This window comes from Phascolarctos cinereus, unplaced genomic scaffold, assembly GCF_003287225.1.
Source record: "Phascolarctos cinereus isolate Bilbo 61053 unplaced genomic scaffold, phaCin_HiC Scaffold_4;HRSCAF=312, whole genome shotgun sequence".
Lineage (NCBI taxonomy): Eukaryota > Metazoa > Chordata > Mammalia > Diprotodontia > Phascolarctidae > Phascolarctos > Phascolarctos cinereus.
In genome coordinates, this window is record NW_027555847.1 from 40,059,707 (window position 1) to 40,086,279 (window position 26,573).

At 37.6% G+C, this 26,573-nt stretch overlaps 1 protein-coding gene across 1 annotated transcript in view; it reads right to left on the reverse strand.

Annotated features, from left to right (window-relative positions):
* CNTN3 (contactin 3) overlaps nucleotides 1–26,573 on the reverse strand; it is a 439,279-nt gene that overhangs the window by 278,221 nt on the left and 134,485 nt on the right. Inside the window, exon 3 of the mRNA XM_021007573.2 lies at nucleotides 967–1,093. Coding sequence (XP_020863232.1) covers nucleotides 967–1,093 — 127 coding nt within the window. The remainder of the gene's footprint in view (nucleotides 1–966; nucleotides 1,094–26,573) is intronic.

Here is a 26,573-nt window from a genome sequence, read left to right on the forward strand (position 1 = left end):
CCCTCATTGAGGACAGAGACTCCCTCTTTTGTATTTCTATTCTTAATAATTAGCATAGTGCTGGCATACAGTATAAGACCTTAATAAATGCTTTTCATTCATTGAAATAAGATTACACATGTTTAAGAATTTAAGAATACTGTAGTACTGTTTTGTAAGGTACATTATCAGTATCATTTATTTTAAAACAATAGGGAAATTATAAACAACTTTATTCATTAATGTTCATCCCCTAAGAGTAATTTTGTTATTTTATTTCCAGTTATTTGAAATTAATGAATTTTTTTATAAATTATCTGAATTATAAATTGTCCTTCTATTGACCAGTTAGTCCAAATGAGTTTGTCTTACTTTTGGACTTCAAAGACATAATTTTTAAAAATTAAAGTTAGGGATACAGAAGATGAGGAAAACACCATGAATATCAATCAGACTTCATCTGAGCTCCCTGGATCCTCAAAGATTACTTCATTAGTAACTAAACTTTGCTTGGTAAACACTGTTCTACTTTCCTTTGGCCAAATACAAGCCTATTTCCCTGCGCTATTTAGTTTGGAAGTTATAGGGCCCCAGGGATATTCAGTGGGGAAAGATTAATATAGGCATCCTTCACTGCTAAAACCTTGAGTGTGAATCATATTAAAAAAAAAAAAACAACATAATCACACTGTAAATGCACCAGGGGATTCAGAGGCATGCTATCATGATTCCTTTTGGAAAGGGAATACTCACTCAAATGGTGCTTTGGCTTAAATCAGAATTTTATACATTGGTTTAGCTTCCAGTGACATTCACTGGCAAAGGCACAGAATCATCTCAAGCCAAGTTGCAGCATCACAGACAAACAGGCAACCACAGACATGCCATGCTTTGAGGTACTGCAAAGATGCACTGCAAAGAAGGTCCAATCACAGTTTAAACTATGAGTGTGTTACTGATGCCTATGTTCCAAACTGAGTACTGTACCTGTAATGAGGTGAAGGGTTGCCTTTGGCTTCACAATTCAAAGTAATTTTTTTCTCCTCGGAATCAACCGGGAAAATGCTGTTGCTCGGCTCTCTAATGAACACCGGACCTTGTAAAGTAACATCACCTGTAGGGTGGTACAGGGACAAACTAGGTAAATAAAGCTTGGCACTTAATCCCAAATCCATGAACAGATAATAAATATCAATGAGTAAAATAAACTTAAAAAATACTGGCAGCGTTGGGGGGAAATAGAGGCACCTTTTATGGTATCCTAAGTCTGGTTTAGTTAGGTTAGTGAGTTTAAATTACTCTTTCTCAGGCCTTTTAATCTCAGTGCTTTCCCTCTGGGATTATCTCCAATTTATGCAGTATATATCTTATTTATACATAGTAATTTGCATATTGTCTCTCACTTTAGACTGTGAACTCCTTGCAAATAAGAACTTTTTTTTTGCTTTTTTTTTTGTATCCCTACTGCTTAAGATATGCCTGGCACATGGTAAGTGCTGAATAATAAATGCAGACAACTTTTCATAACAAATGAATATTAGCAAGGTGGAAAGAGGAGTGGTTTCAAAAAATCATAATAATAATCCAAGCATTCAGATTTTCTTATCAACAAAACAGTAGTAACCTCTTTTCAACATGATTCAAAATAGCCAAGTTTTTATTGGAGAATAAACTATCAGGCTAGATATTTCCTGTCAAAACACTCCATGTAAAACTGAAGTTTGAAAGCCACGGAATGACCACATTTAATCCTCCTCACAAAAACTGCCACTGCTGATGGATGTAATTCTGAAATTTGACGATGTTGTTTCACCATCTCTGAAATGAAAACACTAAATAATCGGTGGAATCTTTGGTTTCTAACTGGCAGCCCTAAGCTGAGACTACAGCTCCTGATTTTTAATTTTTGCCAAGCTGTCATGCTGATGTAGGAGAGCTGGCACAGTCAGGCTGAAGAGAGACATAGAAATTTGTGGAGAAGAACACAGGACCTCCACCGTACAAATTAAGAAAGTAAAGAGAATGCATCCTGCCAAATGCTAGTTCCATCAAATTTCTAAACCTGAGCGACAATTTATAAAACTTAACAAATTTAAAATGGAAACACTAGCTCTGGAGTATTAGATTGTAAGCTCTTTGAGAGCAGGGGCTATCTTTTGGCTCTTTTTGTACCCCCCCCCCCGTGCTTAGCCCAGTGCCTAGCACACAGTAGGCACATAATGTATATTGATTGAGTGAGTGATTGATTGGAGTCAGAGAACCTGGGTTGAAATCATGCCTCTGGTGTCTACTACCTGTATGATGGGACAAATCATTGCATCTCTCTCAACTTCAATTTCCTCATCTGTAACAAAAGCAAGCTAGACTAGATAGCCTTCTAGCTGTAGGTCTATGGTCCAAAGAATCTATGATCCAGCAAAGATAGCTCTTCATGTTTATGTTATCTCATGAGCACTGGGCAACTGAAGAGGAGCTTTGTTTTTTTTTTGAAGAGGAGCTTTTACAGAAATCAAAGAAAATAAAAAGGCCAATAAAAAGAGAAAAAAAAGTTCACTGTTATTTAAAATAAGAGACACAAAAGATTGACCAAGTTCTGGCTCTTTCACATTTAGGTAGAAGAAGTGGGATATTTCAATGGCATGCTGATCTTGGGAATTAGGAAGATATGGGCTTAAATTCATCTGAAGCATGCTAATTGAGTCACCTTAGGCAAGTGACTTCAATTCAATTTAATAACCATTTATTAAATGCCTAAGATTTGGATGTGCCAGGCATTGTGCTAAGCCCCAGAGGCAAAAAAAAAAAAGAGGCAAGGGGCAGCTAGGTGATGTAGTGGATAGAGCGCAGGTCTGGAGTCAGGAGGACCTGAGTTCAAATATGACCTCAGATACTTACCAGCTGTGTGACCCTGGGCAAGTCACTTAATCCTGATTGCCTCCACACAAAAAAAAAAGAGGCAAAAGACAGTTCTTGCCCTCAAGGAGCATAAAATCTAATTGAGTCTCTGTTTCTTCACCTGAAAAGGGGGTAGGTGGACTCAATGACTTCTAAGGCCTAAACCTATGATCATAAGAACCTCTATGGGAGGGAACTCTAGGACTTAGCTACAAGTCACTGGCAGAGACAACCCCTATACTGAAAGTTCCCTATGTTACTCAAGTCACCAATCCTTCTGATTTGCACATTCACACTCCTATAAATTTTAAGGAATAATTTTTCTAGAGATACAGGCTTTATGTCTTCCCCTTCAATCTCTCTTGCATGTGGAAGCAAAACCTGGAATCTACTACAGGCTTCAATACAATCCCAAAGGAGAGATTCATCATTGGATCCCCACAAGCTATTCAGTTTCCTAAAGAAGAACAGCATGTGAAAGGAAAGTATTTCTAGCTTTTCTGCCTGTACCTTTAATTGAAATGAACCAACTCTGACATCTCCCAACAAGTTTTCTGATCAAAGAACTCACTTGAAAACAACAATTTTGTCAATAAGATTTCTTTCAGTGAAATGACAGAGTATCCCTGGTCACTACTTGGAGTTTCTTCTTCAGGACATTTTGATAAAGGGGATAAAAGTTTTAGAAATATCTTGTTATTTTGTATGACATTTTTCCTCTAAATTCAGTAAGCTTCAATGCTCTTTACATGATTTATCTTCTTAATTTTTATTTCATTTATTAGTTTTGTATCACAACTTTTCTCTGACAAGTTTATGGTATACTATATAGAACTTCCAACATGAAAAAAGTTAGTGCTGCTGTAGGGAAGTAGAGGAGAGACAAAGAAGAAAAAAAAAAGACAAGGAACAGGAAAAAGTAGCATTGCAATTAACAGCAAGAAAGGATCTTAGAGAATACTTAGAATTATCCTTTCATTTTACAGATAAAGCTAAGCCTGAAGTCATGCTGGCATCTGAGCTAGAATTTGAACCCAGGTCCACTGATTTTAAATCCTGTGCTCTTTGAATTGCATTGATTAGGTCAGGCAACGGACCTACTGTGTGTATTGGGGAAGGGGGGAGGCAAAGGGAGAAAAGTAGGAAAAAAAATAATATAGTATGGTAAACTTTCAGCAAATAAAGAAATTAAGTACTAGCTGTCAAATGCAATTAGGTGGTTAAGTGGATTAAACATTAAGCCTGGAGTAAGATAGAGCTGGGTTCAAATCCTGCCTCAGACACTTACTAGTTCAGGCAAGTCACTTAATCTCTATTTCCTTCAGTTTTCTCATCTGTAAAATGGAGATAACAATAGCATCTAGCTTACCAGATTTTTCTGAGGATCAAATAGGCATAAAGTGCTTTGTAAACATTAAGTATTATGTAAATGTTTTAAGTGTTACATAAATCCCAGTTTATTACCTGTAGGATCTCAGGCAAGATTCTTTAATCTACGTAAACCTTAGTTTCTTCATCTATGGAGTGGGAAGAATAACATTGAATAAAAATGCTGTCTTACACTACAGCGTTATTGTGAAGAAAGTACTCTGGAAATCTTGAAGGGCTTTGTTATTCTAGTTATAATAATTATTGTAATGAGCCCAGGGAGCATTTTTTTTCATTATTTAGATTAAATAACAATGTCTTAACAGTAAAAAAATTCAGCTGAATTTAGTGACAATCTGATCTCAAAATGCAGATTGCAAAATTACTCATGTAGATACCAACAGCATAAGCTAATAATTTGGTTCACAGTCTCTATTGCCTCAGGTAGGAATAATTGCATATACTGCAGAGAAAGCAGCTGATGATATCACAGAACTATTAATAAGATTTAAGGACTTGTGAGGGGTCAGCTGACTGAGAATAGGCATTTTGAAACTCAGATTTAATACGTTTGAATATCACAGGGACATTCATATACTTTGGAATAAAAAAAAAAGGAAGAAAAGCATTTGCACAGAATAGAGACTTCTTTATTTCCTCCTAAGGTCTCCTTTTAGAGTAGGTTAAAAGAACAGAGGACAAAATCATTGTTCTTAGATTATTCTGGTATTCCTGGATCAAAGAAATTTATGTAGCCCATATTCCCATCAGCCCCAGATTTCACCAGGCTGTCTGACCTGCAAAATGTGTGAATGACTTTCAGAACCCATAGTTGTTAGGCCTGAAACATCTGAGTTAACTTCCTTATGGAGACTTTCAAAGTAACTCATGTAACTCGATGGGTAGAGACCTAGCCTTGAAAGTGAAGATGACATGGGTTCAAGTCCCACTTCTGACACAATCAATAAGTCAAGAGACATGTATCAAGTGCCAAACACTTAAGTAAGGGGAAAACAGTGCTTACTTTCAAGAAGCTCAAAGTCTAGGGCTGAGGCATTATGTGGGCAATTATATACAAACAAGATAGAGCCATAATAAATTGCAGACAATTTCTTAGAGGGAAGGCACTAAGATTAGGGAGGACTGACTGGGAAAGAGTTCTTTCTGAAGGAAGGTCTTGAGCTGAGAACTGGAGAAAAGAGGGAAGCCAGCTGGTGGATACTACCAGGCAGTCCCTGCCTGGCTAAGTCACTTAGCTCTCAATGTCCCCAAGCAACTCTCCAAGATTATAAAAGGCAGGGCAGTTTCAGATCCTTATTAGTAAAAGGAGATTCTTCATTGGCAATTCCCCACACTGACGAAATCACACATTAAGTATAGAGAAGGCCCACAGTTACTCTTAGAGAAAGTTGGAAACAGAATGCAGTTTGCAGACTCTCTAAGCGTTTCTCTTTTCATCTGACTACATGAATGTGTTAACCATGGATTTTTTTCACGAAGGGGAAAAATAGTTGGGAACAGGGTGGTACAGCCTTAGAGACAGTCCAACTGCATGCATGATTGTGTATACATTGAGAGAGGAAAGTAAGGCCTTCCTTCAGAAAGTCCAGGAGTGCTGAGATACAAGCAGGGACAATGGTGGTCATAGGAATGAAACATCCTCTTAGAAGCTAGTACCCAGAAGCAAAGCTCCATTCATGAAAGCTCTGTTATAACCTTGGTTTTCGGTGACTTTCCTTAGCATTCCATCTTCACACAAAACACGATTGTAATTTAGATTAAAAATCACCTTGCTTACAATAATTTCAATAATAACTAAAGATGCCATATTGACTACAGGTATGACTCAAGCTCCATGCCTTGGGATTGCTCCTACAAAAAGAAGTAGCCTACAGTCTAGTAATATGCCTTTCCCTGGTTGCAAGTAACTATTTAAAGGAAAAGTATGAATTAGTGATCAGATGTGACAGGTTAGTGTAAGGTACGTTTTCACAAAATACATAAAGCCAACTTCGGATTGCCTTACCAGAATTAGAAAACATGAAAACAGACATTTGGGCATAAAATACGAACTGACCCATAATAAAAACTTAATAGCATACATTCAGATTCCTTTTCTGATCTGTGGGAGAGGATCTGTTCTTTTTTTTCCTTAAGAAGACAGAATTGACCTAGCTACGAACATCACATAGGTTATTCATACTGAAAGAAAGACCACTTGGTTTGGCTGAGAGCCTAATAAAAAAGCTGTGTACCTTGCGTAACTAAATGGAATCTAGGTAACATTTAGATGGATGCTAAACTTTACTTTTTGTGACAGGACCCCTTTTTTTGATAGGCTAGTCTAGTTCCATAGTTTCATTTGAGGTTTATGACCTAAAAAAAAAAGGGTATATAACATTTCCGAACAAGTCCAGTAAGTCCCCAAATCCAATTCCTGAGGTATGTTTTTTTTTTAAACACCCACAGGCTTCTAAGAAAAGCTGCCTTTGTGTGTAAGTACAAGCTTTATGAGCTCCTAAGGTAATGTCACTGTAAGAGATCAAGCTGTGGCAGATCAATTCTAATGGCCCCTCTCTATACAATTTTTATGAAGACTGACAATGAAAAATAGATAAGGGAGCCCTGGCAGTTGCATTACTTTGCCAAACAGAAATGATATACCCCAAAGAGGGACAGTTTCCTCTGAGTAAGGGAGGGAGGAAAGAAGGAGTTCATTCACCCTTTCAGATGCTCCTCTCAGAAGTAGGATTTACATAAAACATAGTGGTTTTGAAGCATGAATGAATCTACTGTGAAGGCAGCCAGAAGGGTTCTTCTCTTAAAAATTTAAGGTAAGTTGGGTTGGTCAGAAACATTCAAGGCCTGGAATAGCACAAATGTAATGAAATCTCAGCACAAGAGTCAGTCATGAAAAATTGAAAGTCAAAGGCACACAAAGGACACATACCACCAGCCCCACTGCCCAGAAAATGGATTGAAATTTTTGGTGCCATGGGAATCCTTTATTGACAATTTTGCTTTCAAAGAAGTGATTATAAAGGCACTCAAGAAAGTGCAGAGAGAAAAATTTATATGTGTGTGTGTGTGTGTGTGTGTGTGTGTGTGTGTGTGTGTATAGTATCTGTAACTAAGACAAGAAGAAAATGCACCTCTCGGAGGAGCGAGGTGGTAAAATTACAAAATCATGAAATACATTTGAGGACGTAGGCAAAGACAGCTGATGAGAAAAAGGCAATATTATGATGATGTTAAAAAACCAAAGATGAACAAGATATATTCTCTGAGTTTCGATGGTTGGATTTACGCGCTTGGAAATATTACCAAGGAATTAGTTAAAAACTTAGCTCCCACATCAGGGGCAAATGGCATATAATAAGGCAATAAACAACTATTAAAAACAAGAAGTGAAAATTTCTCAAGTTGCTAAATTAACCAACTGATTAATTAACTGCTTCCCCCCCCCCCGAAACTATGACTTCATCAACATGGTAGGAGAACTCTCTCCAGTGAGGCAGATTGCAACTCTCCAATGCCTTACTAGATAAAATTGCAACAAAATAGTCTTTTAGATAAATGCAGGTTTGGCACTGGGACCACGTGGCCAGCCCATCAGAGTTGCTCTCTCTATAGTACAGTGTGAACTCTTAGCACTTCAGCTCAAGAAAAAATCTCACTGTCCATACCTTATCTTGCCAGAATTTTCAGAATCTTCCTAATACAATTCAAATGGAATCAGTTCAGTTTTCCAGCATGGTGCTGGTATACTGTCCAGGTTTCAGAGGCAAATATTAATAAAGTCAGCAAAAGGCTCTGTAGACCCTCAGTCTGCTAGGCAACCTAATACCTCCTCTCCCACACTTTCTTTCAGAGTCTCCCAAATGCTGAGCTAGCTCTAGCATCATGTGCATCAACTTCATCATCTATGTGGAATGCCAAATGTACATTGGCTAAAAGACTATTTTATGGAGAACCAGCACCAGGCAAGCACTCACACAGAGGTCAGAAGAAGTGATACAAGGGTATCCTCAAGGTCTCTCCGAAGAACTGTAGTATCAACTGTGAGGCATGGGAGACGCTGGCGCCAGTATGGAGTGCCCAAATCAAAGAAGGCACTGTGCTCTACAAGCAAAGCAGAATTGCAGCAGCACAAACATAAGATTCAAAATTCAAGAGACATCCCTTTGCCAAATGTTCAACGAGACTATCTGTGACTGTCCTGTGGTAGAGTCTTCCAAGGTCACACTGGACTGATTGCCCAGTCGGACACACTGTGCCTTGACCCCAACATTGTGATGTCATTGGTCCTCAAGTACAAAGGATGAACAACTAGATAAAATATAGTTAGCTGCCTCAAGCACAAAGAGATTAAGTGACTTTCCCTGGTTTGAACAGCTAGTGTCAGAGGAGACAGTCAAACCCAGATTATCCTGATTCTAAGTCCAGCACTGTATCTACTCTGTAGCCCTAACTCTACTTGGTCCATATTCAATACTTCACAGAATCTCAGAATTCCACAGTTGGGAAGGACCTCAGTGACATCTATTACATCCCATCCTACCAGAAGAACCCCTAATACGTAAAAGACATGTACCTAAAGAAACCCAAAGGTAGCTCATTCTGTCTATGTACAACTCTCATTTTTAGCAAGATTTTGTTTTTTTGTTTGTTTGTCTTCTTGACATTTACCTCTGCAGATTGCATCCTTGCTTCTAGCCCTGTCTTCTAGGATCAATTAGAAATCTAATTTCCCTTAAGCTCTACTATCTTTTAAATACATTTGACAGTAAGTCCCAGACTGTTTTCTTCTTTAACTTAAACATCCTCAATTCCTTCAAATGGTTCTCATGTACCTTCAACTACGAAATAAGCCATTATATATTAAGTAGCTGTTATGTGCCAGGCACATAAGTGCTAAGGAACCAAACAAAAAGAATGTTTAACAATTCCAATTTCCAATAAGCTTATATTCCAAAGTAGGAGACGAGAAACACAGATGAAAGAAATTATGCACGATGTAAATATAGTTTGTGAATCCGTGTATGCATATACATATATGTATATAAATACATGAAAGAAGAAAGAAAATGAGCATTTATTAAGCGCTTGCTCTGTTTCAGGCACAAAGAACTTTAGAAATACCTCATTTGGTGTTCCCAACGATTCTGAGGCACAGGTTTTATAGTTATCCCTATACTGTAGTGGATTAAACTGAGGCAGACGGAGGTTAGGACTTGTCCAGGGTCACACAGCTATGAAGTATCTAAGGCCAGACATGAGCTCGGGACTTCCAAGATGCCTCCATAAATACGAAGGACTGCGAGAGGCAGGGTACTGGGAGTTGGGGGAGGCAGAGGCAGGAAAATAAAGTCTGAACCAAGGACTCAGGGACTTGCACCAGCTTTACTGCCCACCCCCATCCCCAATGTTCTCCACACTATCAGTGCTCATCCCTCAATCCATAACTGAGCATAATATTTCAAATGCTGTCTGACCAGGGATGAGGAAGGTACCCAAAGTGTGTGGGAAGCTGTGCTCCTTGCTGCTATAAACCGCATTTAGAGTTTGCAGCTAGGTGGCTCGGTGGACAGAGTATTGGCCTTGGAGTCAGAAGACTTGAATTCAAACGTGACCCCAAACACGTCAGCTGTGTGACCTTGGGCAAGTCACTTAACCTCTGTTTGCCTCAGTTTCCTTAATTGTAAAATGGGGGAAATAACTGCACCTACTGCCCAGGGTTGTTGTGAGGATCAAATGAGACAGCACAGTGCCTGGCACACAGTAGGCACTATATAAATGCTAGCTATTAAATTCCTAGAGGTAGACATAAGCATCCAAGATCTTGTTTTACACATTCCTAACCTTCATTTATAATATCCATCCTGACTCAAAAGTATTTGTTAATTCCTTGAAATGCCTCATACAGAGAGAGCTACAAGGAACCAGTTTTTACACAATGATGGATCTACATGAAGTTAGTGTGCCCTACTGGATACAGTGCTGGACCTGGAGTCAGGAAAACCTTTGTAAGTGATCCTGGGAAAGCTGTTTAAATTCACCGAGCCTCAGTTTCCTCATATGTAAAAAGAGCTGACTGGACCACCTTTCCTGTGACGTCCCTTCAATCCTCACAACCACAAACTTATGACTTAGAATTTAGCAAAATAATCCAGGGGTGATTCCTGGGTTGCCCATTCCTCCCTCTTAAGAATTTTATAAGAGGAAGACTACTCTTTGAATTATTAAAAAATTATTTCAAGTTTTTTGAAATTCTAAGTTAATATTTAATGGTTAGGCAGGACAAACTTAAGCATCAACTAGAAAAGAATCCAGAATGGAGGACTTAAGATGGATGCTTTTGATATATCAAAATGTCCTCATAACATTTAATATTTACATGTAAATGCATCCCATTGTCTTCTCCCAAATGTTTATTCTAGGGCTTTTGAACCTCCCTGACACCCACTGATAATTCCTTAGATGTTTTCTGCCAGATGCTTTCAAGGCCACTCTGCTGAAAGAAGTTAAGAGGTTATGCTAGCTCTTCATGGGACTCTGACAAACTCAGGAGAAAACATAATCGATACAGGTCCATTTACTTACAAAAGGAAAACTCTTACATCTCCCTTTCTATTATATCTAACCTCTACAGTGTATGTGTGTTCAAAATTTGTCACACTGAAAAGTTCTTATAAATAGCACTAAACTGACTTCATTAATCGTACCTTTAAAAGCCAGCTTCTTCTATACAGCTTTCGAGCATTTTAATGGAAATCATCAAATCTACAGTTCAAGCTTTTTTTTTTTTTTACAAACAAGAGTAGGTCAAGGTTTCTCAGTATGAAGGTGATTCATCCCAAAGATGCCCACGACTGGGATGGAATGTTAGTGATTGAACTTTAGGTTAAGACTGGCATTTGCCTGCACAAAAACAATTAAATCTTGAGTTACAATTACAGCAAAATGTTCCCTGATCAAGTCAACCATGGGTAATCATGAGCATCTGCTACAAAAGACAGGACGCTAGCATAGGCTTTGGAAGACAAAGTGTGAGATCTGGACTTTGGCATCAACGGGCTCACAGGAGTGAAAGTATGAGACATAGGAATATGAAAAGTTAAAGCAACAGAAGTAAAACGTAATAGCTGAATCGTGAGAGGCTGTTTGGAATAGAGGATAGTGTCGGGGTGGGGAACCCACCTTGTAAGCCTTGAGGCCACATGTGGCCCTCTAGGTCCTTAAGTGCAGACCTCCACTGAATCTGTTAGATTCACATGTGGCCTCAAGGCCACAGGTTCCCCACTGCTGGGACAGTCACTGGAGCTAGAGTCAGGAAAACCCTATATTCACATCTCACTTCATCTCCTAACTAGTGGTGTGATATTGGGCAATGCACTTAACCTCTTCTCATTTTCCTCTTCTGTAACACAGGGATAATACTAGTATCTATCTCACTGAATTGTTGGGAAGATCATATGATTTCATAAATGTAAAGCACTTTGCCAACCTTAACATGCTAGAGAAATGTTGGCTCTCGGGAATCATATTACAATGATAATACAAGCATCCCAAGGCAATAGATTACAGATTGTCCAAATGAGCTTCAGAGACAAAAGGGGAAGGAGTGATCATTGTGAACTGAAAAGCTTTTACAAAGAAGGAAGAACAGACATCAAGTCTTGAAGAATGGGTAGAATTTAAAAAGACAAAGAAGTTGGGGCAGCTAGGTGGCCTGGTGGATAGAGCAGCAGCCCTGGATTCAGGAGGACCTGAGTTCAAATCCAGCCTCAGACACAGAACACTTACTAGCTGTGTGACCCCGGGCAAGTCACTTAACCCCATTGCCTAGCCAAAAAAAAAAAAAAAAAGACAAAGAAGTAGGGGAAGGATCTTCCACCTCCAAGCTTTTGCACATGCCATGCTCCATGCCAAAGGGGACTCCTTCCTCACTATCACCTCTTTAAAAACCTATATTCATTGAAGACTTGTTTCAGGTGCCACCATATATGAAGCCTTTCCTGATTTATCCCTAAAGTTCTGAATGTTCTGGAATTATTTTGCATTCAACCTTCTGTATACATGTTTACAGTGAACTATACACATGTGGACAAATCACAAGTGAATACATTATCAAGAACAAGCATGGCCCCAAAGAAGAGATATGAGAAGACATTACACCTCACCCTTTTGCAAAGGTGGAAGGTCCATGAGTGTGGTACACTGTTCATATTTTCAAACCTTTTTCAATGTATTGATAACTATGCTGATTTTTCAACCTCTTCTTTTTTCTTTTCTTTTTAAGTTTTCTTTAATAATATTGTTTGTTACATGGCATGGTTCTCTGGGAGTAAGAAAAATACTTGGAGAAATTAAGGTGATATTAAAAACCCAATGACATCAAAACATTTATTACAAATAATTCTAGAAATATAAATAAAAGTAACTATCTCTGAAGTTCTTGCTCATACTCCTCAAAAAGGCAAAGTTTACCAAAAAATTAAATGACAAATGTTGGAGGGTCTATGAGGAAAACAGGTATATAATATAGACTGTTGGTAGGGCTGTAAATTGCTACAACCATTATGGAATACAATTTGGAACTGTGCTCCCCAAATCACTAAACTGTATTTACACTTTGACCCAGCAATAATTCAACTGAGTCTATATCCCAAAGAAAGAAGAAAAGGGTTCATACATATACCAAAATATTTATAGTAGCCCTCTTTTCAGTAGCAAAGACCTGGAAACTAAGGTAGCACACATAAACTGGGAAATGGGTAAACAAATAACGGTATATAAATGGCTAGACAAATAATGGTATGTGAATGTAATTTAATATTATTGCACAATAAGAAGTAATGAAAAGTGATGATTTCAGAGAAAAAGGTCTAAATTCATGTAGAATAAAGTGGATAGAATCAGGTGAACATCTTATAATGTAACCAAAACATTATAAATACAAACAACTTTAAAGATTTAAGAACTCTGATCAATGTGATGGCCAATTATGATTGAAGAACATCTATGATGAACTATGACACTGACTTTCTGACAGGGGAAGGATTCAAGATGCAGATGAGACAAATTTTTGGTCATAGCCAACATGTGCATTTACTTTACTTCACTATGGGTATTTATTACAAAGATTTTGTTTTCTTTTTCAAATAGACAGGAGGTGAAAGGGAGAGAACATAAATGCTTGTGCAATGAAAAATAAAATGATTATAAAACAAAACAAAGATATTGTAGGTTCCTTAAAGCGTTTTTTTCCCCCCAAGATCTTCATCTAGCCAGTATTCCCATGAATGACAAAGCAAAAGAAATCAAAATCTTTTAGGCAAAATCATATTTTTGCATTTCTTGTCCAAGCATATAACATCTTTAAAAACTGAATGCTGCGATACAATCTACCACCATCACTACATTTTTGGTAGGCATAGAGACTCTACTCAGGTCTACGCTTGAAGCATACTCTCCCATTTACTGAAAAATCACTTCCCATCTTGTCCTATGAAGCAATCCACAAATTATCCTTAAAATATCTGTTTTGGGGTTGACTACATAAATAAAATCAACTCAGAAATCCTGTCTGTTCTTTTCACTTGCTGTTATCAATTCATATTCTGGACACATGTGACCATTCTCATAAAGTTGTTACAGAAATAAAAAAGTAGACACATATTTTAGCAGTCACCTATTTTTGCCAGTTTTTTCACAAATTCATATTCTTATGCACATCATGGCAGGCAAATGCTGGGTCTTCTTGAAATCTATGCCAATGGAGGAGGAGTGTTATAGGTTCTACTATACAGGAAAGGTGCTGATTTCAGTCCTGGAAGTTGACTATATCTGTGTTCTAAGTATCAGCCTAGCTACATACAGAGTTGTTAACTACCAGGAACCTGACTGCTTGGTCATGAAGTCTATGGTCAATGGATATCCATGCAACTAAGACAAGTACAAAGGGGCCCTCATTCCTGTATAGCTGCTGCCTTCCTTGCAGTGATAGTGGCAGAATAATGGGAAAGGAGGCACACAGTCTCAGTCAGAAGTCCTTGCCAGCTGAATGTAGTTGAGAAGATGGTGGCACTGGATTCAGGAAGGACTTGGGTTTGAATCTCTCCTCTCATACTTACTACCTATATGTGCACGGTGAGTCATCTAACTGCTCTGGGCCACAGGAGTTGAAGTGCATAGTCGCTGAGGTCCTTTCCAGCTCTAAATTCATAGCTTAGGTTAGTACTCATTTCAGTCTCTGAACATTATTTCATTGAGGCCCATAATAATTTATGTGGGAGAATAGGAACAAAATGATGACTTGGTTCATGAAGCGCCCACATACCTCCCATAGGAAAGGAAATGGCCTGAAAACTCCCTCTCTGAGGGGCAGTACTTATTTTGATGGTGGGTACAGATAGAGGCCTCAGAGGGGATGATGTCTGATACGCGCACTTATTTAGAAATACCATACCTAGGACAATGGTCTGAACAAGCTGTAATTTCTGTCTTATTTTTTTCTTAATTGGCCCTTTGTAACTCCCATTACATCAGCTCCCGATGTATGCCAATCCTTGAAACAAGTATTTACTTTTGGCCCTATCTTCAAACAATTATTCACCAACACAATATCATTGGGAAGCTCAAGAAAACATCAGCAAAGAGCTTTCAAAAGCCTCATGAGGCAAGAAAACACATTAGGTCCTTTTATTCTGCTGCTTGCTGAATGCTTATTTTCTTTCTTCTCCCACAAAAGAAATAATGTTCATAGCACTGGAGTATTCTCAATTTGCTCGGCTGCGCAATCAAGCAAAAACATTCTTTATGGCCTTGGTTAGGATGCAGTAAACATTGTTCCGTAATGACATGATAAATGTGCATTCAAGAACCCTTCTGTATCTGTAAACAATCTAAATTTAATCTCTATTTGCATAATTATACAGTCAATTAACTCAACAGACATTTATTAAGCACCTAATATGTGCAAGGTCTTGGAGATGTAAAAAGGAAAAAAAAATTTTAAAGAAATAGCCCTGACCCTCAAAGTGCTTACATTTAACTGAAGGGAGTTCTCTGGGGAAGTGGGGGGGAGGTGTTAGTATAAACTTCTTGACAGTAGGGATGATTTCAGCCTCATAAGTGTATTCCCGACATTTGGCACAGTACCTAGTATGTAATAAGAATGTTATACATACTTATTCAATGATTGATAAGTAAAAATGACTTATATACCAAGTAAGAAACATATCATAGGGGCAGCTAGGTGGTGCAGTGGATAGAGCTCTGGCCTTGGAGTCAGGAGGACCTGAGCTCAAATCCAGCTTCAGACACTTAACACTTACTAGCTGTTTGATCCTGGATAAGTCATTTAACCCCTGATTGCCTTACCAAAAAGCAAAAAAAAAAAAAAAAAAGGAAGAAGAAGAAGAAGAAGAAGAAAAACATATCATAGACATATCATAGAACAGTGTAAAAAGTGCTGGATTTGGTGCTTCTGTCCCAGCCTACCTGTGTGACCCTGGGTAAGTCACTTAATTTCTCTTGGCCTTAGTTCTCCTATATATAAAATGAGGTTGATGGGCTAGATGCCTCTAAGTTCCCTTCTAACCCTATGCTCCCATGACCTGCTTTCAAATTATGATTCTCTCCTTTGTGACCCTGGGGAAGTCACCCAATCTCTACCACTTTCTCCATCTGTAAAATGAGGCAGACTACATGAGTGAGGTCAAACTCCAGAGGCTACATATTGTGTTAGAAAACCACAAATGAACGTCTTCTATGTTTCACTGTACTTTTATCGATTTTGTTAAACACTTCCCAATTGCCTTTTCATCTGGTTCAGGGGCACTTGGATGTACTGCCTGGCCTGTTTCTGACACCTATGGACTTAATTAAGATCTTGAAGGTTCCTTCCAGCTCAAGGTTTTGGATCTTAAGGGTTTTCAGGAAGGAGAGAGTCCTACTAGCTGGGGAGATGAGGAAGAACATTTGGGGAAGTGGCCAACAGGTTGTGTTTTAAAGGAAGCTAGAGATTCTAAGAGGAAGCTAAGGAAGGACAGTCCAGGTATGGGGGACAGACAGCAAAGGCACAAAGTGGGAGATCTGATTAAACTCCACTCAATTCAATTTAATAAACAGTTATTGAGAACCTACTGTATTTAAGGCACTGGGGATATGGCTTGAATGCTATGTTTTAGGCAACATTTTTTAAGCCATTTTAACTGGAAAGGAGACTAAAATTTCATAAGACGAGAAAGGTTGGTAGAAGCCAGAAGGGGGTGTTTACACACTGGATAGAATATTTTTAATATTTTCTTAGAGATAACCATTAAAGATTTTTGAGAATGACATGGGGCTATTTCAGGAATATCTTTTTAATGGAGGAGAGTGAGAAGGGGAAGGGAGACCTCTCATCAGAGAGAAGAAGAGATCTAAAGAAGGGAGAAGGAAGTTATTGCAATAGTTCAGGAGAGATGGGAGGAACATATGATAAAGGCCTCAACCTAAATAAGGGTAGAATCACTCACTGTTTTTCTTAATTACCCAATGTATGCACCATTCAAACCTGCATACCCAGAGACACATACATGAATAAATGAATGGATGGATGGATGGATGAAAGAATGGATGAATGAATGAATGTCGTATTTATTCAGCACTCCCGAAGCTAAGTACTAAGGATACAAATAGAAAAGTAGTGACCCAGCAATAGCACTTCTAGGGCTGTATCCCAAAGAGATCATACAAATGGGAAAAGGACCCACATGTACAAAAATATCCATAGCAGCTCTTTTTGTGGTGGCAAAGAATTGGAAATTGAGAAGATGCCCATCAATTGGGGAATGGCTGAACAAGTTGTGGTATATGAATGTAATGGAATACTATTGTGCTATAAGAAACGATGAATAGGCTGACTTCAGAAAAACCTGGAAAGACTTGTATGGTCTGATGCTGAGTGAAGTGAGCAGAACCAGGAGAACACTGTACACAGTAACAGCAACAGTGCAAACACTAACTTTGTTTACTCAGCTCTTCTCAGCAATGCAAGCATGTAAGGCAACTCCCAAAGCTCATGCTGGAAAACGCTGTCCACATCCAGAGAAAGAACTATGGAGTCTGAATGAAGATCGAAGCAGACTATTTTTTGCTCTCTTCTGTTGTTGTTTCTTCTCTTTCATGGTTTCTTCCATTGGGTTCTAATTCTTCTTTACAACATGACAAATGTGAAAATATATTTAATATGAATGCTCATGCATAGCCTAGATCAACTTGCATGCTGTCTTGGAGAGGGGGAAGAGCATGGAGGGGGAGAAAATTTAAAACTGAAAATCTTACAGAAGTAAATGTTGAAAACTAAAAACAAATAAGTAAATATTTTTTAAAATGCAAAAAAAAAAATTAGAAAAGTAGGATAGCCCCTGTTTTCAAAGAGGTCTCATTCTAATGAGTGAGAGAACATATATGGAAGGTTCCAACTACAAGTTGGAAGAAAAAGACCAAGGGTTTTTAGGGTGCAGGGACAAAGCAGATTGTAATGCTTCTTTTTAAATGCCCATTTCTAATGGTAAAATATCAGTTTCTGACTTTGAACCATTTTTGACATCACAGACATTTTTATTATTTTATTGATACCACATTTACATATAATACCATTTTTTTTATTTATAACCACGTCAATTTCAGGTTAACAGGAAGATTCCAGGCTCCTTAAAAGAGCTGTTACTATATTTTATGTTGCCTGCACATACACGTACACCCACAGAACTCCATTAGTAAGTCTTTGTCTACGTTTCTTCCTTAAAAATAACAACAAAACCTGCCTGGCACAAAGATCTGTCCAATGATCAAAACACAGAAGTAATAACAGAACAAACAGAAGCATGAGACAGGGAGGCTTCCAGGGCAGAAAGAGGTCCTTTGGAAGGAGAAGCCCAGTGACCATCAGGCACTGAAGGATGGAAAAAAGGTTTGTCTCATCAGGACACAGTTGATACAACAGACTGAATGTCAAAGACTATGAAGGACAAGGACTATGGTGACAAGGGCTTCATTTTCTTGGTCTTCAGTAGATGTGGCTGTAATACATGTAGGAACAGTTGCTTGACTTGCATCACCACAGGGGTTGATTCCAAAGATGATGGCTAAGGGCAATTCTTTTTCAAAGGATCTTGGGTTCAGGGCTCTGAGCTATCCCCATTGGATCTGAGGAAAGATGACGATCGAGGTAGTGGTGATGGTTTGCCTTGCTTTTCACATGCTGCCTTCCGTCTCTCTCTTAGGGTGTCCTAATTACTTCACCCCACCTAGCTTTCCTGACCTGGGAATGGCAGTTGGTAGAGATGGCTTACCCATTCTCCAGAGGAATTGCTTCCCTGTATGATGGCTGTGGGCGCCAGCCTGGAAGAAGGACAGATAGTCTGGGAAGGGGAGAGGAGCATGCTTCATCTCCCCGGGTTCTCATGGTCTACTGGTTGGTGGCAATTGATCATCCACTGCTGCTGATGGTGATGAATAATGTGGGACATTTCTCCACAATGATTTCACCTCTCAGTGATGACTGTGGGGGCTGGTCTGGAAGCAGGTCTAATGATTTGGCAAAGAACAAACAAAGCTATCACTCTTTGCAGATTGCATGATGAAATACTTAGAGAATCCTAGAGAATCAAGTAAAAAACTACCTGAAATAATAAACAACTTTAGCAGAGCTGCAGGCTATAAAATAAACCCACATAAATCATCAGCATTTCTATATATTACCAACAAAGCCCAACAGCAAGGGATAGAAAGAGAAATCCCATTTAAACTTACTGTAGACAATAAAAAAAAAATTGGGAGTCTACCTACTGAAACAAACTCAGTAACTCTATGAACACAATTACAAAACACTTTTCACACAAAGAAAATCAGACCTAAAATAACTGGAAGAACATCAGTTGCTCATGGGTAGGCCGAGTTAATATAATAAAAATGACAATCCTACCTAAGCTAATTTACTTATTCAGTGCCATACCAATCAAACTAGCAAAAAATTATTTTATAGAGTTAGAAAAAATAATAACAAGATTCATTTGGAAAAACAAAAGGTCCAGAATATCAAAGGAACTAATGAAAAGAAATGCAGGGGAAGGTAGCCTAGCAATTCCAGATCTTAAATTGTAGTATAAAGCAGCAATCATCAAAACTGCTTGGTACTGGCTAAGAAACAGGGAGGTGGATCAGTGGAATAGGCTAAATATGCAAGACACAGTAGTCAATGACTATAGTAATCTATTATTTGATAAACCCAAAGACCTCAGCTTCTGGGATAAGAACCCACTCTTTGAAAAAAACTGGAAAAGAGCATGGCAGAAACCAGGCATAGACCCAAATCTCATACCATATACCAAAATATAGTCAAAATGGGTTCATGACTTAGATATAAAGGCTGATGCTATAAGTAAACTGGGACAACAAGGAATAGTTTATCTTTCAGATCTATGGAGAACAGAAGAATTCATGACCAAACAGAAGATAGAGAACATTATGAAAAGCAAAATGGATAATTTTGATTACATTAAATTGAAAAGTTTTTGCACAAACAAAGCCAATGCAACTAAGATTAGAAGGAAGGTAGAAAATTGGGAAAGAATTTTTACAACCAGTCTTTCTGATAAAGGCCTCATTTCTAAAATATATAGAGAATTAAGACAAATTTATAAGAATACAAGCCATTCCCCAATTGATAAATGGTCAAAGGGTATGAACAGACAGTTCTCAGATGAAGAAATTAAAGCCATCTATAGTCATATGAAAAAATGCTCTAAATTGTTATTGATTAGAGAAATGCAAATCAAAACAACTCTGAGGTACCACATCACACCTATCAGATTGGCCAACATGACAAAACAGGAAAATGATAAATGTTGGAGAAGATGTGGGAAAATTGGAACACTAATACATTGTTGGTGGAGTTGTGAAATGATCCAACCATTTTGGAGAACAATTTGGAACTATGCCCAAAGGCTACAAAAATGTGCATACCCTTTGATCCAGCAATAGCATTCTAGGGCTATATCCCAAAGAGATCAAATAAATGGGAAAAGACCCACATGTACAAAAATATTCATAGCAGCTCTTTTTGTGGTGGCAAAGAATTGGAAATTGAGAGGATGCCCCCACCAATTGGGGAATGGCTGAGCAAGTTGTGGTATATGAATGTAATGGAATACTATTGTGCTATAAGAAATATTGAACAGGCTGACTTCAGAAAAACCTGGAAAGACTTATATGGTCTGATGCTGAGTGAAGTGAGCAGAACCAAGTGGACTTTGTACACAATAACAGCCACGGTATGCAATGACTAAGATTGTTAAACTGAACCCTTCTCAGCATTACGAGGATCTAAGACATCTCCAGAGGCTTCGGGATGGAAAATGTTGTCCACATCCAAAGAAAGAACTATGGAAGTCAAATCGCTATCACTTATTTTTACCTTCTGTTGAGTTTTGTTTCATCTTTCTGATGGTTCCTCCTATTGGTTTTAATTTTTACTTAAAACTTCACTAATGCGAAAATGTTTAATAGGAATGTAAATGTAAAGCCTACATCAGATTGTGCGCCGTCTAGGGGAGGATGGGGGGAAGGAAAAGGGAGAAAAATTTTCAACTCAAAAGCATATGGAAGTGATTGTTGATAAATCAAAATAAATTAATAAAATTTTTTAAAAATTGGGCCATTTTTCCTAGAGTACCTGTCTGGCTCTTTGCAGACTTTCAAAGATCCATACCAGTTGGTTAGCAATTATATTTACCTGTTCTTTCATCTGGGATATATAGTTCATTTAATCTTAGTGACTTGAATTCATACAGGGCAGCTTGATGTGCTCTTTTTATCTCCCTAATTATTTAGGGTATGATCTCCCTATTAATTTGGTTTTTAATTCTGTGTGCATTTGTTATTAATTCTCATGAATAAATGAATGAATGAATGATGAATGAAAAGTCCTTACTGTGTGTTAAGCACTGTACTTAGTGCTGGTAATACCAATACATGCAAGAAAGACCTGCTAACTTCACAGAGCTTACATTCTAACAGAGGGGAGATACTATATTTAGAATTGGTATCTTCTTTCAAGACTTAATTCAATAGATATGACCCTTTCACTAAAGCCTTCCCTGACTCCCCTAGCTGAAAACATTTTCTCCCTCCTCAAATTATTTTAGCACTGCCACCATACTTGGAGACTCGGCTTATGTAATACTCAATAGTCTGTCACAATTGGGGATTACACATAGTGGGTGCTTATTGTTTGTTGAGCTGAACTGAATCCCACTTAACGAAAAGAGTTATGATTCATTTTCCAAAAAGAACCAGCTGTCACTGGTTGTCACAGGAGAACATCAAGAGTTGATCAATCTTCATTTGCATGCTAATATACTGATGGGCAGTTCATGGAATCTGGGAGCTTTCTAATAACTGTCCTAAGAGTAAAATTTGGGTGGGCCTACTTCTCATGCTTGGTATGATTTTGATTAGAGAAGGGTTCTCTAATCCAGTAATAGAAAATATAACATCCTCACGACTTTTTTTTTTTGCCAAAAAAACTTTATAGCTTTTATTGAGGCATCTCTGCTGTGTCTATGGTACCTGGGGAAAAAAAATAAGTAAAGTATTTTTTTGTGTTTCCCAATATTTGATCAACTTATGATGAAAAGAAGACCTCACACTAAATATTATGGAAAAACTTATCAGAAAACAGTGGTGTCTGCTAAAAAAAAAAAAATCAGGTAGAAGTAAAATAGTACGCCAGCCTCAGAATCAGGAGCATCAAGATTCAAGTTTTATTATGAATTCCTCAGGCTATGCAACCCTTGGCAAGTCATTTGAATTCTCAGTGATGCAGGCAACTTGGGTAGGACTATAAAGTGCAAAGAAAGTATCTGTCTGCATTGGTGGGGAATCTCCTTACACTGATGAAATCACAGGCTTAGGGAAAAACAATGTGAGAGTGTGTGTGTGTGTGTGTGTGTGTGTGTGTGTGTGTGTGTGTGCGCGCGTGTGTGTGTGCATGCGTGTTTCTATGAAGAAAGAGAGACAGAAAAAGAGAGAGAGAACAAGAGACATATAACTATATATATGTGTATCAGAATATGTATATCTATTTATCATCTGACATATGTATATTTACATATATATCTTTCTTCGTATATATGTACGTATGTGTGTTTGCGTTTGTGTATTTCTATGAAGAGAGATGGGAAGAGACAGAAAGACAGAGAGAAAGAAAGAGACTAAAAGAAAATACAACTATATGTGTGCATGAAAGAGTATGTGGATATGAACAGATAGATAGATATACAGACACAAAGAGATAGATATGTAGATACAGATTTATGTCAATAATTTATATTAAATTATATAGAGGCAGATAACTGTCTTTCTGTATGTGTGTGTATATGTGTATGTGTGTGTGTGTGTGTGTGTGTGTGTGTGTGTGTGTGTTTGAGAGAGAGAGACAGAGAGACAGAGAGAGAAACAGAGACAAAGACAGAGAGGGAGGTAAAAAAACAGCTTAGTAAGTGTCCAGAAAGCTGGCTAGTGACAGAAAAAGCTAGGATCAAGGCCTGCTTTGACAGAAACTGGCTGTATTGCCCTTCACAAGTCACTTATCTTTCCAGTGTCCTAGGCAACTTAAGGTTATGTGTTATAGAGAAGGTCTCTTTTAGCATTGGTAGAGTAGAGGGAGCTTCTTGATCTGAGAGTTCATTAACCCAATCAAATCACAGCTCGGCAATCCCTCTGTGTGTGTGTGTGTGTGTGTGTGTGTGTGTGTATGTGCATGTACATTTACAAGCACTCTGACTTTCATTTTACATTTTTAAAAAAGTGATAGTTTCCTAAGAATTTCTGATTTCTGGTATTGAAGCCTACCCCAAAAATTCTATTCTTTCAGCCCCATCTCAAAACTTAAGAGTTCCTGCTGATTGTAAAGGAATCAAAAAGCGGCAAAGGTAAGAATAAAGTCCAACACTCCTAGTCTGGGAACATTGTTATTTTTGTAGATGAGTAAAGTGAAAAAGGGAACAAAAGGTTCAACCCTAACACATATGAATAATGGTAACCTTTCCCAGCATGAAAAACAGATTTTCTTTCACAGACAATATATATTTCATTAGACTTGATGCTAGGGAAAACATCCTAGTACTGAGAACTCACCAAACATGGAATTGTCTGCTTCAGGAGGTGGTGGCTTCCTACTAACTGGAGGTATTTAAGTAGAGACTGAGTGGCCACTTGTAATGTACATTGTAAAGAAGGTTCTGGTTCAGATATGGGGTGAATTGGATGTCAGCCAAGGGTTCTTCCAAATTTTAAATTCTTGGATTTTGTGACTCATTTCAGACCCAGTTATTATTGGATATGCATTTAAAATACCATATGTGTCAGATATAAATAACTGGAGAAACATCAGTTGCTCATGGGAAGGCCTAGCTAATATAATAAAAATAACAATTTAACCTAAATTAATTAACTTATTCAGTGCCATACCAATCAAACTAGCAAAAAGTTATTTTATAGAGTTAGAAAAAATAATAAGATCCATTTGGAAAAACAAAAGGTCCAGAATATCAAAGAAACTAATGAAAAGAAATTCAGGATAACATGGCTTAGCTATTCCAGATCTTAAATTGTATTATAAAGCAGCAATCATCAAAACTACTTGGTACTGGCTAAGAAATAGAGTGGTGGATCAGTGGAATAGGTTAAGTACACAAGACATAGTAGTCAATGACTATAGTAATCTACTGTTTGATAAACCCAAAAACCTCAGCTTCTGGGATAAGAACTCACCATTCGACAAAAACTGCTGGGAAAACTGGAAAAGAGTATGGCAGAAGCTGGGCATAGACCAACATCTCACACCATGTAACAAAAAGTCAAAATGGGTACACGATTTAGATTAAAGGCTAATACTAAAAGCAAACTGGGAGAGCAAGGAGTAGTTTACCTGTCAGATTTACGGAGAACAGAAGACTTTATGACCAAGCAAGAGACAGAAAACATTATGAAATGCAAATTGGATAATTTTGATTATATTAAATTGAAAACTTTTTGCACAAAGCCAACGCAGCCAAGATTAGGAGGGAAGCAGAAAACTGGGAAAGAATTTTTATAAACAGTGTCTCTGATAAAGGCGTCATTTCTAAAATATATAGAGAACTAAATCAAATTTATAAGAATACAAGTCATTCCTCAATTGATAAATATACAAAGGATATGAATAGGTAGTTTTCAGATGAAAAAATTAAAGCTATCTATAGTCATATGAAAAAATACTTTAAATCACTACTGATTAAAGAAATGCAAATCAAAACAACTCTGAGGTACCACATCACACCTATCAGATTGGCCAACATGACAAAACAGGAAAATGATAAATGTTGGAGAAGATGTGGGAAAAATTAGAACACCGATCCACTATTGCTGGAGTTGTGAACTGATTTAACCATTTTGGAGAACAATTTGGAACTATGCCTAAAGGACTATAAAAATGTGACCCAGCAATAACCATTTCTAGGGCTATATCCCAAAGAGATCATAAAAATGGGAAAAGGATCCACATGCACAAAAATATTTATGCCAGATCTTTCTGTTGTGGCAAAGAATTGGAAATTGAAAGGATGCCCCTCAATTTGGGAATGGTTGAACAAGTTGTGGTATATGAATGTAATAGAATACCATCGTGCTGTAAGAAATGATGAGCAGGCTGACTTCAGAAAAAACCTGTAAAGACTTAACATGAACTAATGCTGAGTGAAATGAGCAGAAGCAGGAGAGCATTGTACACAGTCACATTGTGCGATGACTGACTTTGATAGACTTAGCTCTTCTCAGCAATGCAAATGCAAAGATGTAAAACATCTCCGAAAGACTCATGATGGAAAATGCTACCCACATCCAGAGAAGGAACTATGAAGTCTGAGTGCAGATCAAGGAATACTATTTTTCTTTTCTTTTCTTTTGTTTCTTCTGTCTCAGAGTTCCTGCTATTGTTCCAATTCTTCTTTACTACACGACTAACGTGAAAATACGTTCAATAGGAATGTATATGTAGAGCCTATATCAGATTGCATGCCATCTTGGTGAGGGAAGAGGGAAGGGAGGGGGAGAAAATTTACAACTCAAAAGCTTATAGTAGTGAATATTTAAAACTAAAAATAAATTAATTAATTTTTTAAAAATAAATTAAAATACCTCGTGTATGGACTTTCTATTGATATTAAAGTCTTGAGTTTATTTTCTTAAATTCAAGAAAATTATCAAATTCATCAAAAATTTCTTCAGGACATTTAACAGTGATTGATACATAAAGAATAAATATGTGTATATAGAACATATTTTATATATAAGTTCATATAATATAAACAATATGGGATTAAAATTAATATTTGACAGAAAGTTGACCTTTGTACCCTTGATCCTTAGTTCTTGGGACATAGTAAGCATGCTTAATACTTGTTGACTGACTTTCTGGGATCTTAGGACGAGGTGTTTAGAAAATTCTTCTTTATCTTTTCTTGCTGTTAAAGAAATCTCAATCTTCCTAATATACTGTTAGAAATTTGATAAGTAATTTCTCCCAGCCCCTCAAATAAGTGTCACGGAATCTTCTGAGCTATAGCAATCTTATCCAAATGGATAGGTGTGACAAGTTCCATTATTATTTCTCAGAGTAGGCAACAACTGGAAGTCTCTGATAGAAGCTTTTATATTAAACTATTCTGAAAAGGGATACTGTTCTTAGCAAAATGGGGCGGGGGCAGTGGGGGGTAGAGAGAGAGAGAACAGATCCTGAGAAATTTGCTAAAAGGAGTTGGAGGAATCAAAACATATTTTCCCCTTAATTTCTTCTTAGAAGAACATATTTTATCACCTAATCTGATCAGGTTAATCTGTGTTTATTAGATGCGTAAATTTTTAAAGACTTTCACTGGAAAAAATTCCTGTTGCCTTTTTTTTTTGGTCCATGTTTTAAAAATAAGATCAAAGTCTGGCCACCTGAAGGAGTACTTTTTTCACTTCCCTCCACATACTTATAACATATTGTCTCTTGCTTACATGTAATATAAATGTTATGGATAAGCAGAAAACACGTCTTATTTGTGGAACTTGTCAGACCCTTCTTTTTACTTGAACTCCTATACCTACTAAGACTTTGGTCCAGGGCACTAACTTGTTGGTTGCATTTCCTCACACCAGAGCACCAATATCCAGGCACTTGCTTCCTACGCGTGGAAGTTTTGCTTCGTGTCAGGAGACAGCAAAGAACCATGAGGTAGGAAGACCACAGTAAA